The 15,232-nt window shown below is 36.2% G+C and overlaps 1 protein-coding gene across 3 annotated transcripts in view; it reads left to right on the top strand.

The window, feature by feature from the left end:
- Positions 1-15,232, top strand: part of SPATA17 (spermatogenesis associated 17) — a 148,338-nt gene that overhangs the window by 75,391 nt on the left and 57,715 nt on the right. For all 3 annotated transcript variants that reach the window (XM_048843197.2, XM_048843196.2, XM_048843195.2), the window contains 2 exons: positions 10,020-10,223; positions 14,788-14,936. In XM_048843197.2, coding sequence (XP_048699154.1) covers positions 10,020-10,223; positions 14,788-14,936 — 353 coding nt within the window. The remainder of the gene's footprint in view (positions 1-10,019; positions 10,224-14,787; positions 14,937-15,232) is intronic.

Below are 15,232 nucleotides of genomic sequence, written 5' to 3'. Positions count from 1 at the left end.
GAATTGGAATGTTCTCCTGGTATGTACTCCTGATTCTCAGCTCTGTTCCATCACTGTGGGAACATTGTTTTATACACCACCACTCACACATCCAAGTTCTCATCCCTGATCTGGTTGTCAAGATGCTGCATAAGAATTAGAATAAACAGAATAAAGTGTCAGTCAGACACAGAATCCATGAAAGATTGATGATGTATTTATGGGATAGCTTTACTCTTTGCAGGAGATTGGACTGTGGTGTCTTGGCTGGGTACCACAGCTGTTGTGTTCTCTATGTTAGGCCCTCAAAGTAATTTATTCCTGTTTTATCCTGGGGTCTGAATACTCCAGCAGTGGTTATTTATGTGGAGGGTCCTAAATATTTCACTGTGATATTATTGGCTGAAGAGGGACCTCAATGTCTTTGCAGGATTGTGGTTAGTTTTGTATTCCATGGCAAAGGCTATCAGCCGCTAATATTTCCTCACCCCTGGCACTGTCTTTCCTTTAGACCATGATGGTGCCATTACTTTGATATTAAACAAAAATGTTAGCTTGGCGGGATTGAACTAAACCTTGCAATGTGAAGGCAGAATAACAATAATGAATGTTTCTATTTCTCTGTTTAAACAGAATATATATTATCTGGAGGACAGGTAATTAATCCCACTTGTGAGAAAATACTCTACTCATCACTCATTTATGACTTCTTCATTCCCTCAATAAATGGTTTATCACAAACACATCCAATATAGACCCTGCTATAGGTAATAGGCTGGATCCTCCAGTCCTTAGCAGACAAATCTTCTATTGAAATCAAGTGAGCTTTTGCATAGAGACTGCAGAATCAGGTCCAATATATCAATTGGATACAGTTGACTAAATAGTCACCTTGCATATACTGGTGCAACACTACTGGGCTCAGTGGTGTTACACCTGTATAAAGAACTAATACAGAACTGATTAAAGTCAGTGAACATTTTGTCATTGACCTCAGTGGTAGCAAAATCAGATACTAAATTAGGTATTTGGGGCTGGTTTGGAGCATTTTTCAAACTGAACAAGTTGGTTCTACATTTCTTCAAGTTTTAGCTAACATATATTTTGTGTAATTAAAACAATACAGATTATTCTTATTTGTGAGAAGACACCTTCTGAAATGATTAAATTTCTTTGAAGCTTCATGTTTGACCTCACACACCTACTTGGTGCTATCATAGTTTTTATATAGAGTTTTGTAGAGGATTTTTTCCAAATACAGTTTGTGTTAAACATAATATCCTTTTATTTTATTTTCATTTTGTATGCAATAACTCCAAAGTCTGTTGCAATCTAGTAATCTATACATTTGAAAATCCTTTTTAAAAACAAAACAAAACATAAATGGCTCTGACATCATTTCAACAAGGTTTTTCATTCTGAATCATTAATGTTTTAAAGTAGTTCTTTTACCTCCTAAAAGGAACTATATCTGAGGATTAACAAGATTATTCACTGGAATTCATGTGGAAGCATAACGGCAGTAGTTGAGAAATGATCATGTTTCCTTTTAGTTCTCAGCAAGAGTAATTGAATGTTGAATATCTTACTAAACGCCGGACTGTGACAGTGTGTTAACACTCTGACTATCTCCTAACAGCAGGGCAATTATTTGCTGAGTGGGATTTTTATAAATCCCCTGGCAGTAGTATGTCCTGATAATTATGATGAAGTGCACTGGTCAGTGTTGATTCAGCAATCCCATCCCTAGCAAATATTTTATTCACAGCTCTCCTTCATGTTTTTACTTTTATGGCTTTAAAAATCTGTTCCCTCTTTTCTCAACTTGCTTAGTTTTTAAAAGTTAAAATGGAGCACAAAAGTATTTTCAAGTTAACATCCTATCTTGTTGGGTTGCTCTCTCAGTCCCTCAAAACAACTACAGTTCATAACATATACCACAATACATTGAGGAAAGAATCATCTGTCTCCTGGTTAAATGAGCACTATGAGAAAGTAAATCTTTATTTTAAGCCCTTATCCTGGCAGTCAGTCAGCCAGACATACTGCCTTGAAGTTATTTTTTTCAGAACTAAATGATTGTTAAAAAGCGACATTTACATTTATGGTGGTTATAGATGAGATAATTATTTTAGCCTTTCAGCACTCAGGTGGGAAAGTATTTAACCCAGAACATTCCTTTAATTTGTAGTATTTGAGTACTGAGAATATGAAGTATTTTTAAGATATGAAGAAAAATTCTCTAAAGGCTTCATGATTGCACTTTATTTGAAAACCAGCTCCACCCATTTTTAATTTTACACATGTATGCACATTTACTGTGTACCAGTTACATCTACCAGCATGTGCTTTGTTGTTTAAAACTATATGGTGTCTATTTTAGTATCTAAAAGACAAGAAATTAGTCAACTAAAGACATCCCTATATTCCTAACTAAAAATACCAAAACCACCCTCTTCCCTATATCATCCCGTTCACTAGTCCTCACTGAGCAACCACACAATCGTCTTCCCTCTCATGCCTTTCCCATCCCTTGTTACATTGTCTAATTTCACTTGAAAGCTCCTAGAGGCAGAGAGCATGTTGTCTCTTTATTCTGGGATGGACCTAGTAAACCTGTGGGTACAGATGGAAACTATAAATAATAAACATAATGAAAATTAAAAGTTAGAAAAGATGACCAGGGATGCTCCACAGCCCAGCCCAAACTCAGTGACAAAAATGATACTGAATAGAAAAAAACTCTGATATGGTGTTCATTAAATTAATGCGTTTGCATTTTTATCATATCTTTTGTTTCATTCTCCATGTACCATACTTAATTATGAAGATAAAAATAATTGGAAGAAAGCTAAATGATAGATTGTTAGAAATGCAAAATGATTCAAAATATTAATGTAGTGCTAAGGATGACTGGGTAACAAATGGTACATTTGCTAGTATGCTTGACCTGGCACAATTAATATTCTAGGTCATGCTTGGGTTTCCATGATGGAGGGTCTGATGGGGAGAATTCCAGGGTAAAAATATATATCTATTGTATAACTCATTTCTCTCTCTCACCTCCCGCCCCCAAACGAGTTAGAATCATAGCCTTAAAAAAATCTGTGCTTTTCACACCTCATTTGCCATATTCACCACTGGGCCACCATTCAGCAGAAGGGCCTGATGCAAGGAGGTCAGTAAGAAGCTATTAGCAGAGTCCCCTCCTGAGATTTCTTTGGTCTTATTGAGTTGGAAGTTAGCATGACAGTACTGCAAATAACTCAGTTGTAGATTTTTTAACAGTTAGCACAGATTTCCCCATAGTGTTTGTCACTTCAGAAAATTGTTCCTGAAAATGAAATCCCAGAAAGCCAGCATTGACAGAAGCCCTTCTCAGTTGTGAAGAACATGATACAGAAAAATGTGTCATGCTCCCCACAGGCTAGGTGTGATTTTTGTAACCTATAATAATATTTGGGGTGGGGTGAGGTGGGGTGGGGGAGGGAAATCACAATCCCCTTACAAAAAGAAAAGGAGTACTTGTGGCACCTTAGAGACTAACCAATTTATTTGAGCATAAGCTTTCGCTCAAATAAATTGGTTAGTCTCTAAGGTGCCACAAGTACTCCTTTTCTTTTTGCAAATACAGACTAACACGGCTGTTACTCTGAGTCCCCTTACTGAAATTGGCTAAAAAAGTGGAAAAAAAATGGAATTAAGGTACTGGATAATTTCTGAAGACTGCTAATTCACTACTATTATCAATAAGCTTATGAAAAGCCACATTAACTATGATGAACGTATAGTTGAGAGAATATTATATTAAGATCAGAAAAAAAGAGAATAAGATACGAATTCTAAAATACTGTATCGAGCTGCTTTAAGATAAAAGATGTGACTAAAAGTCAAAGGTTCCAAACCTGCAACTTCTTGCACTCATGCACACTGCTGTTACCCAATAAAATGAATAGGGATCCATGGGTACAGAAAACAGCCTGTGAGCAAGAAGTTGGAGGAACAGAGCTTTGATTTGCTGAGATGTGTTAACTGTATCAGAACAATAGCTATAGATGGGCCAGAACTGGAACACTGAATTCAGCCTTTTTTCACAAATATTCCACAAGTTCAAGACTGAATCTGAAATTTGCAGCTCAGACCTATCTACATATGGGCCTGAACAACCATATATTAAATCCAAACACTGCCACAAATTTGGAGTAAATTTTGTATTCAGCTTTTAATCTAGATCTGAACTCTGCAGCTTTGGCTGATACATTAGTAATTAATACATTTATCTGAACACTAGCATATATAAAATTAAACTTAAAATAACTAATGATTACTTGAAAAAATGATAAACATTGAAATACATCTCGTAACAAACTTTGACTCAGATCCCACAGAGAAATCAACCTGTAGAGATCCTTGTATTTGTGCAGAGTCCCATCACTTCACTACGACTGCAATGCAGGGCAAATTCTTTTTTGGGATTGGGGCCATCATTTGCATGTCTTAATTAAACTGGTAGTTTGCAAAAGTGAACTATAAAAAAGCAGCCTTTAAGTTATTATTTTAGCAATAATAATCTGAAATACATTAAACTATACTTTCCTATTCTGCCACTATAAAGTGCAAAATGTCTGAATAAAGAATAGTCCTGTAAAGCATATGCAGGAACTCTATACAGATTACAAAATGCAGTTTCTGAAAGCCATTATGCTTACAGGGGCATTTGCATTTTTCCATCTCACCTATGTATACACATAAATGTGAAATAGTTCAAATAACAGTGTCTGATGGATAGATAACAGATAATGACTTAAAAGTAGTTCCTGATTATAGTTCTTAAAAAAAGAAAGATAATTTATGATCATGTTAAAGATGGTTGTATTTCCTATTTATAATATAGGAGATTCAGGGCTAATTTTGGAAGAAAACTAGCGTACACAAATTTAAATCATCTGCCTTTGGCTAAGTTATATCAGCACTGCCATTCTTCCTGATGACAAAATTAAATTTGTATCCAATATGGGTTATTAAGATTTTTCAGAAATATATATATGTAGCAAAGTAAATTTGGAATATATATGACAGAATTAGATTCATATTTACAATTAAGCTTTTGTGAAATATAGTATGTATAATTAAAATAGAATAAAGGTAACAAGCAACTCTTGAATCCAGAAGATTTTTATAACATGTTCATATGTTTTCCTGAAAAATTAAAAACTAAATTAAATAAATATATTTGCTGAGCAAGACCAGAAGTAAATCTCAAAAGCAAACTGGAAAAAAGATACATCTTAAGTTAACCTTTAAGAGCACAAACACAGCATGGGTGAAATTCAGTTCACCTTCATAAAGACAAAGTAAGGAAGCTTTATGGGTATTAGTCCATTGTGATTAGAGAAGTTAAATTCAACCTTAAACGGAGGGCTATCACAGTCCGAACAAGGCTACTACTCAAACCTATTGGCTGGATTAATTACCACAAAGTCCCTGCAGCACTTTTGAAGAGTGTTAGAGACAATGGAATCCTCTAATTACAGATCTTATGGCCCCTTTTCCAGGCTACCCCGCAGGAATCAGAATGGGGGAAAAAAGGTGGTAATGCTCTCCCAAGCTCTGACCAAAAAATAACCTCCACCCACGTGAGGTGCAAAAATGAGATGTTGCTCATAGTACGCTGTGCAGATGTTCAAAATATGATTATGTGCTTCTGAGGCTGAGTCTACTCTTAAAATGCTACAGCAACACAACTGCAGTGCTGCAGCTGTGCCACTGTAGGGCTTCGTTGGGGAAGAAAGTAAGGCCATGTCTACCCTACGGGAGCTACAACATTAAATTATATTTGTGTGAATTTTTCATACCCGAGTACTGAAGTTATGTTGACTTAACTTTTAATTGTAGACTAAGAGATGGTATCTCCCAAACTCTACTCACTTATGACACCAAAATGAGACCTTTTACCTAAAAGAAAAGGAGTACTTGTGGCACCTTAGAGACTAACCAATTTATTTGAGCATGAGCTTTCGTGAGCTACAGCTCACTTCATCGGATGCATACCGTGGAAACTGCAGCAGACTTTATATACACACAGAGAATATGAAACAATACCTCCTCCCACCCCACTGTCCTGCTGGTAATAGCTTATCTAAAGTGATCAACAGGTGGGCCATTTCCAGCACGGACAGTGGGGTGGGAGGAGGTATTGTTTCATATTCTCTGTGTGTATATAAAGTCTGCTGCAGTTTCCACGGTATACATCTGATGAAGTGAGCTGTAGCTCACGAAAGCTCATGCTCAAATAAATTGGTTAGTCTCTAAGGTGCCACAAGTACTCCTTTTCTTTTTGCGAATACAGACTAACACGGCTGTTCCTCTGAAACCTGTCATTATGCAAGGCACTCCTTTTACCTAAAGTAAACCATGCTGATCTCGTGAACTGCCCTCTCCTTTTTTACATGAGAAATGAAAGAGTTAACAATATTGACATTTGAATTATCATCATTGGGCATCTGAGTTAACACCTCATTGAGAGTAATGTTGCATTTTACACTTCTCAGAACTACTGTTCCTGGCTCTCTGCAGACTCATGTAGACATCTCTGCATCAGTTTTCTGTGTAACAGTAACAGCAGAAGACTTTAATTTCATTTTTGAAAGAAAAAGCTGAGAACAAGATAACCTCAGATAGGAGGCAGTATGCCAAAGGGTCCTGTTCCAAGAATTACCCAGTGGTTGTGGCATGATCTTAGGATGTGAGATACCTGAGTTCAATTCCCTACTCCACCATGGACTTCCTGTGTGACCTTGGACAAGTCACTTAAGCCTGTCTGTGCTTCAGTTTCCCATCTGAAAAGTGTGGATACTACTTCCCTACCTCACAGAGGTTTGTGAAGATAAATACATTAAAGATTATGAAGCACTGTGAGATCTACTGATGAAAAGCACTATATAGGAAATAAGCATTACTATTATTATTACTGTCCCCTCACAAAGCAACCCTGTATGCTAATCTATGCAGAGCTACTTTGGAGACTCCCCTCCATAGCACACTTGGAGGCCCCAATTCAGTAAAACACCCCAATTGTTTGTATTATGGTAGTGCCTAGAAACACCAATCAAAGATCAGAATCTCATTGTACAAGTCATGTAGCAAAGAAGACAGTCCCTGCCCCACAAAACTCAATCTAGGTGACAGGCCGGGTACAACTCATGAACAAAACAGACTCATTAGGTGGGGAGTGGCTTGGGAGAGAAAGGGAACAGTAGAATGAACAGAGTTTCATAGAAAGCAGACTTACAGGTCATCACTTGCCTAACCAATTCTAGATGGGAGCAAACTGTAGCATCACAGAAGTGGTAGGTTTTGAGGAATGATTTAACAAAGGATGAGGAGGTGGCTTTGTGAATTGTGATGGAGAGTTTTTTCCATATACAGGTGAGGGGCATGGAATGAATCAGGGAAGGTGCTTGAGTAAGAAATGGACAAGTGGCCAGTTGAGGCTGCTGTTATTGTCAGGGCAAAGGCAAGGCTGACAATCTGATATGCTAGCATCTCAATAGACATGGTGGGTCTTAATGGTGAAGAGTCTCGAAGACAAGAAAATTGTAATGCATCATTTTAAACATGTTCTTATGACCCATTGTAGCTGGCACATACTTTAAAGTTAAGTATATGCTTAAGTGCTTTCTGAATTGGGCTGGACTATGGATTCTTGCATTGACAAGTCATTCCTCTGGACACCATGTTTTATATCCCCAATATGGAGCCCAGTTGGTGTGGAGGGCTTTGAACAGGCCTTCTGTATCTGTATGAATTTAATATTAGATGTATAACAAACATATAGTGGAAGTTCATGCAGTAATTATGCAGCAATACAATAAAAGCCAGAGACAGTGTATTAATCTAGCTCTTGCAGATCATTAAGTATTTGCAAGCAAATACAAACTGGTATGATAAAGTTACAGATAGGCTTATCTATAAAATGCTGTGAAAATAGTCAGTAAGAGTCTGGAATGAATCTCAAACATTGTGAGATGTTTTTGGGAATCTAAGAGCCAGTCTTCAAATACAGAGTGAAATCAGAGGGTGCAGCTGAACTGCACAGAACACAGATCACATGGTGGCTTGCAATTCTGCATTCCCTCCTTTGATTCTGCTGCAGCTTCTGGACAAGGCCAGTGCCCCTGTGCTGTGTTAGAATACAGCTGGGGATTGGGTTGGTGCAAGGGTCTCCTGGCCATGCCTTCATACATCCATGTCCTCTTTTTCCTACTACCTTCGCCCCAGAAGAATGGAGAGAGTGGTGTGAGAGAGTTACATTGAGATAATTACAATGGATTTAGGGCCAGAATACTCAGATAGGAGAATCTGTCTCATAGAATTTAACAGCAATATTTAAAATAAGCTATCATCTATGCATATCTAAATACATTAAACAATAAGTTTCATAAAAGTTTTATTTAAGTTTTTAACCACATGAGTTGGAATTTCCCAGTGGGACACACTAATGAAAAATGCATTAGAGCTAATTGGGGAGCTCTCAATCCTCCCAAACCCAAACTGTTAATACTTTATGAGGAGCCTGATGCTCTACTTAATTTTCTCAGGGGGCCAAAATAGTTCTACAGAAGGAAAAATGGCACATTATAAATGTTTACTCTCTCTCCCTCACACCTACTGCTCCCCCAAAGCAATGTCTTCACCTTTTTTTTTAAATTCAGTAGGTTTTGGCAATTATAACATGCTAAAAACAAAATTAAAAAATACTTTGTACAAATGTGGTTAAAAAAACCTAAGAATTCTGCAAGTATATTATTTTTAAAAAAGCATTTATGATCTTTAGATTAATTTCTGGCACATGCACCTTTACACAGATGTAATCTAATCGATCAAAAATGCAGTAGTTTTGTGCTGTGGGATATAGTGATTCCCATGTTTACTAAATAAATTAATTATTAAAACTATGTTAATATTTATCTTTTTTTCAACAGTTACTTTTATCTCTTCTCATGAATTGCCTGCAAACAGATGAAAATATTTTCAGTTTATTAGTATACAAAATGATTTGGAAATTTGTTTGGCATGTAACTTTTGGCCTGCTACACATTTGCAAATTGCGAATAATGGATATTGCCAATTAACAATTTGAAATTACAGCTTTGTTGTTTAGTCACATAAGTAACATCATATTGTTACCAAATTACTGAATTCACAAAGTGGGCTGTGAATTTTACAGCTTAAAATACATTTCAGAATATGTATTTGACCTTAATATTCATTTTTCACAAGTGTTCACACTGGTGAAGCTAGCATGTTTGAATGTGTGCAGAAAGTTAACATGAAAGTGTTGCCAGGAAGATCAAACAAAAATTTGTTTTTTTATTCATATGAATATTCATGGTATGGTTTTCCCCATTGTCATTCCACTCTAGTTGTGAGAATGCTGCCATTTGCTACTCTCTTGAAGCCAAATTGTGGTTCAGCCATCATAGCAGTGCAGAGATACAAGGGCGCACATGGCATCTGTATTCCTCTTTGTCAGCGTTTTTCAAAATGACAGATAATATACTTTGAAAACTATTTTTTCTATTATGGATTCTACTACTTTACATTACAAAATGTACACTCAATATTTTTTGTTTTAAACTGGAATGAGATTTGCCCAATATAATTATTATGAGAAATTGTTATATTTGTATGGCTATTAGGTATGGAGGAAGAAGGATTGTATATGACTGGAAGAAAAGATGAGCTTAGTAGTCTCAGTTCTGCAACACTTGCCTCCATGTGTAAAATTGACCCCTATGCAGAAGGCCTGCAGGATGCCTATGCACCATGTAAATCCCACTTAAGCCCTGTCTTAATGGGACATAAGCAGTGCACAGGAATGCATTTCATCCAGAGACCTTTCTCATGTCAGTAGTCCTACTGCAACTTTTTGCTGAAACACTTGTTACGTAGTTGTCTTTATCATTTTGATTTAAAGCATCAAAACAAACATATGTTTTAAATTATTTGAATTCAAGATCGCTCCATTTTCTCCTCAGATGACAGGTGTGTACAACTCACCATTCAGACAATCACCTGATCCAATGGAAGTACGGTTACGGAAGGCAAGGCCTTTCAGCCACAGACAGCAACAAATAAAGAAGCATCTTACTGATGAGATTTCTGACTGGCTAACTTGTACAAGTGCCCTAACTTTCCCTACAATGAAGCCTCTTCCACCCATTGGCAGACAGAAACCTCAGGTAATGCATACCAATAACTCTTAGGCAACTAATTCTGCCAAATACTGTTGCAGGTAATGTTCTTATTCTTATCTATTCATCATACTAGTTCAGGACATAGACCTCTTTGAAAGAAAGAGAACATATAAAGGCAAGGAGATAGGGATCATATAGACTGCATTTTTGTTCTTTGAAAAGATATGAACATGTGAAAATTATAGTAAGAAACTACCATATAGCTAACATCTCAACTGAAGTTCATCAGATGCAGTACTTCCAATTGCACAAATCTAAACATAATTCTGGGATGATACAATTGGTATGCAGGAGAAATTAGAGATGATGCAAAGAGATAACCAGTTAAAAAAAAAACATTTTAAAAAAGCCAGGTAACAACTAGAAAACAAAAATAACCATCATACCATCACATTTACTTTTTTGTTAAGTTTTGCTTTTCATTCAAAGGAAATATCCTCTCAACACAGAAATACTTTCTTCTCTTTTGTGTCCACTAGATGTGTGTCAGTTTTAATTTAAAAAAAGTTTTAACATGTTGTTCTGCATGATTCACCAAGTTGTTAAATTCCCATTTTTTGCTATCGTGGTCTCAATTTCAATTGATGACAGCATATGTTGCACGTAGCTTTTTATTTTGCTGATGGGAAACATTTCAGAAATTTTCCTAGTGTAGACAAGGTCCAGGATACAGTTATTTTATGTTTCAAGAGAGTCAATTTTTCACCCTCCTGTCCTTACGGATTTTTCAGTTTACCAGATCTGCTGAGCTTCCATTCCATTTGCCTCCCTTTTTCAAATTTAGTTCTGTTATTGCCTATAAAACTCTTAATGCTCTTTGGAATGCCTGCCATATGCATGGCATTCAATCCCATCCTCAATTTATCTCTTCAATGCAATTATTGGCTAATAAGTAGAAAGAAAACACTCCCACACAAACTCCCTTCAGTAATTTCCATTGAGTTTATCATTTTTGCTTCAGTAATTAAATAGCAGGTGATGGTAACAAGTGATATGCAATTTGTATTTATGGGTATTTTACTTATCCTCTGAAGTGCTGCTTTAACTGTCCTTACTCAGAGGGCTAAAGATGCTGTGCCTATCCTTCAGTGGAATGTGACTGTATGCACTTTATGTCTCTAAGGATAGTGAGGATGATATTTTGCCTGATGTACGTTACATAGGGATCATTTGAATGTCTTGAAACAAAGGGGGAAATGACAGTATTTTCACTGCTACTTTACTCTTGCAAGATCACTTTGTTATTATGCAATGTGTTTATCTTGCAAGTTTCTGTTCTGGTTGGAGTATTTTGTAGCACTTTCTAAGTTTATATACACTCACACGAGATAGAGAGCTCAATCGTACACAGATAGCCTTTCAGAATAAAACCAGCCTTTCAGAACAAACCAGAAGAGTTCTGTTTATTTCCTGCACCCCAAAGAGGGAATTTACTATATAATACTTTAATCCTTTCAGTGCCCTAGAATGTACACTGTGAGGTAAATTTTCAAAGCACAGTGCGTGGATTTAGCTGTGTGAATCTTATTGATGTTAATGGGAGTCAAACGGCTAAATCCCTGCACACCACTTTGACAATTTAGGGTTGTATGTCTCAGAAAAGGACATTGGTCTGAGCTGATGAAACAGTTGGACATGAAAACCCCTCAGAATGCATAGGTCTGAAAGTGCTCTGATGTGACAATATGGGATTTAATCACTAGCCATCCTTGTGGCTTAGTTCTCTGTGACAACACTCTTCGACACTAACTTTATTGTACACATCAGACCCCATGCTAGTCACTTGTGTTACATCACCACCTTTATACATATCCAAAATGTGCTTTGCCCTCAAGCATGATATTGAAATGAGAGTGGAATTGATGTACACTAAAAAGAACAAAATTTAACTAACACATCAGTTGTCTCTTAGGGATGTAAAATATGTGCATGTAAAATAGCATATATAAAAGAAAACTTTTAACGGTGCTGTTATCAGTTCTATCAGTTCTATCACTTTTTACAATCTGATGAAAGTACAGCTAATACTGAAATTAGTCATCTCTTCATTAAAGGGCATTAAAAACAGCAAGCACATTGCTTTTTTTTTTTATTTTAAGGTTTCCCCCAACCCCTTTTTTCGTCTGGCTGGTGGCTATGCTGGGATGAGAGAAGGCATTGAGGAAGTAACATGATTTCATTTACAACAAAATATCTGTCCATTTGCCAACCCTTGACAAATCTCTAGTGGACCACTCCCTAGAAAGAAGATTTATCCTACTCACCACAGTGCTCAAACTGCACACAGAGTTTTTGTTTTGTTTTGTTTCCTGAGGGAGGAAGAGGATTGTTTAACTCCCTCCCTTGATCTCCCCCAAAAAGAGGCTCCCCCATTCATGAAGCAGAGCTCCTGGGATGCTTGCAAGCACTAGAAGGGCAGAGATGTTTGTAAGCACCACAGTACTCACCAATCTTGATATTTAAGTTCTCAAATGCAAGTAGGTGAATGGATTTGGTCTCTATCTGTTTCTAAAATGTTTATCTTCATGGTTTATAAGCTTCCTCCAAATATGCGACTCAGAGGAAGAGGAAAATCTGTAGAGTAGAAACATCTTAATATTTTAAAATTATATTCCACTTTCATTTATAATGACAGGGCATTATTTGAGGAAGTACATAGTTACCCTTTTTCACTTCCCTTAGTAATTGCCCTACTTTGTTAATTTCATTCAAAATATAAACAAAGGAAAAGGTGAAATATCAATAAAGATGGAAAAGACCTATTTTGATAATCTGTTTCAGCCGTTACCCAGTGGAATACAAGTGAGGAATTCATGATGAAAAAGAAAGACTGTCCATTGTTTGTATTTTCCACTGTAGGACATGTGTCTATGTTTCTTACAGGTTATTTTATTTACATAAGAACACTGACCAGGTCACTTGACATTTTTCTTCTCCCCGTCAGTCACATATCTACTTTATGCAAACATTTTGTATTACAGAAGGCGTATTAATGTTTTCAACTTTTTTCTATAGCTCTCTCTGATTGGACAGAAGGAGGCAAATAACATTTACTATTTTCAGTAAATTACGATTGTATTTATTATTCCCCTGCAGCCTAAAACTTTTTTATTTTATTGTCTTTAGAAGAGCTATAGTGACCCCAGTAAAATAGATTTATTCTTTGTGTAAACTTTCTGGAAGTAAAGTAGGGGAAAAGCTTGCCAAAAGCATAAAGATTATGGTTACTTGCTTTCTTAGAATCTTTAAAAGGGACTTGAGAAACATGGTTCTGCGCCTTTAAAAAGGAAAGTTCCAATAAAAATCCATTAACTACTTTCAAATATAGCAATCCTCCTGTCCAGCTGTGAAAAGTACTAGATGATACTTATTTGCCATTTGTGTTATTTACGGTCCATGACTTTTATGGTAACTGGTTCCTATTATTGGTTTCTATTAATGTAAAACATAAGTGAACATAAATGAGGCGTGAATCATTTCTTTTTATTAGCCCCACAGTCTTCACTCAGTGCTTGCAGTAACTCCAGCTGTGACTTGTTAGTGATAACCTATTTAAAGAAGGAGATCTTTAAGAATAAGGGACATGATCAGGATTGTTTGTCCATTCATATTTTCAGAAGGTTTCACTACTTCAGTGCAAGATCAACAATAGTAAAAAGAAAACAAGATTTAATTAGCAACACTACTTAAGTCTAGTTGTCACTAAAATTGTAGTGAGTTTAATATGGTACTAATTACACTCCAAGTGAGTTTCTACTGGTTACCACTAAAACCATGATATAGGGTAAGTCACAAGGTAAGGAAAGAACTTTCTGCTGCTATAGATTTGTATCATTAAATGGTACATACTGGTATCAGTTATTAAAAAACATGGTTACAGATTTTCAATTCAAATATACAAAATTGTTAAGAAACCATAGGTCTATAGATTTTTTGGGTGCCACTAAATAAATGTAGGCTTTAATTTTTCAGAGAAAAGGTTGTCAGCAAATGGCAAATACACCTGTTTTATTTGTCTTGTCTGCAATTTTACTAGAAGAGTTAGTTCTGTAATCATGTTTTGAATCTCTTTGAAAGTGTCTCTACTGTCAAAATGGCAAAGACACTTTAAGTAAAAGGAACAAAGCCTCTCAATCTGAACACTGAAAGGGTTAGGCTTTTTTCAAATATTTAAGCACAACTACAGTATATTTTGCGGAGATCAAATTTTATTTTACTAGTATGTTGGTAAGAAACAAAACAGAACTAAGTACTCCTAGTCAGTTCTACACGCATGTCTTTTTTTCAGTAAAAGATACACATTAATAGTTCAAGAAATCCACCAGTGCACATTTCTCACTCCCCATCTAGGGTTTTAGAGCATGTTCTCAACTATCATGTTACTGTAACTCTCTATCAGGATGAACTGCTTTAATTAATTATTTTGGAAAGAAAATCTTGCCACTCTCCCAGCCACTCTGCATCCTTTTTCATCAGGGATATGTCACAAATAATAATAATACTTAAAAAAGAACACAACAAAACACTTACCTTATCCTATACCTGTCAGGGGCCCTTCCGTGATACTGCTGAAGTATTGCAGCAACGCTACAAGCCTTTGGAACCAACCTTGCGGGTGGCAACATCAATCAATTCACTAGAGAAGGCCAGAGAGGAAATCAAAAGAGAGGAATGGAGAAACCGCATAAATGACAATAAGTAAGTTCCTTGATTTTTTCTTATATTTTTATGAGAACATTTGCTTTATTCTGCTGCTTTCAGAAACCTTTTATGTCTGACAAAATGAAATGTCAAATTTGACAGCTTACTAGCAACCAGTCTAGGTACATACTTCTAAATTCTGTGTTCTTATTTAGATTGTAAAGTGTTCAGGGCAGAGACCCTGTCTTGTTTTATGAAGTGTGTCATGCAGACCTATGGAACTATAGAAGGACATATAATAAACAACCATTAATATAATACACATTGCAGAAGATGGACTTCCTGGAAAGTAA

Source organism: Caretta caretta, chromosome 3 (genome assembly GCF_965140235.1).
Source record: "Caretta caretta isolate rCarCar2 chromosome 3, rCarCar1.hap1, whole genome shotgun sequence".
NCBI lineage: Eukaryota > Metazoa > Chordata > Testudines > Cheloniidae > Caretta > Caretta caretta.
This window is presented reverse-complemented; position numbering and strand designations above follow the sequence as displayed.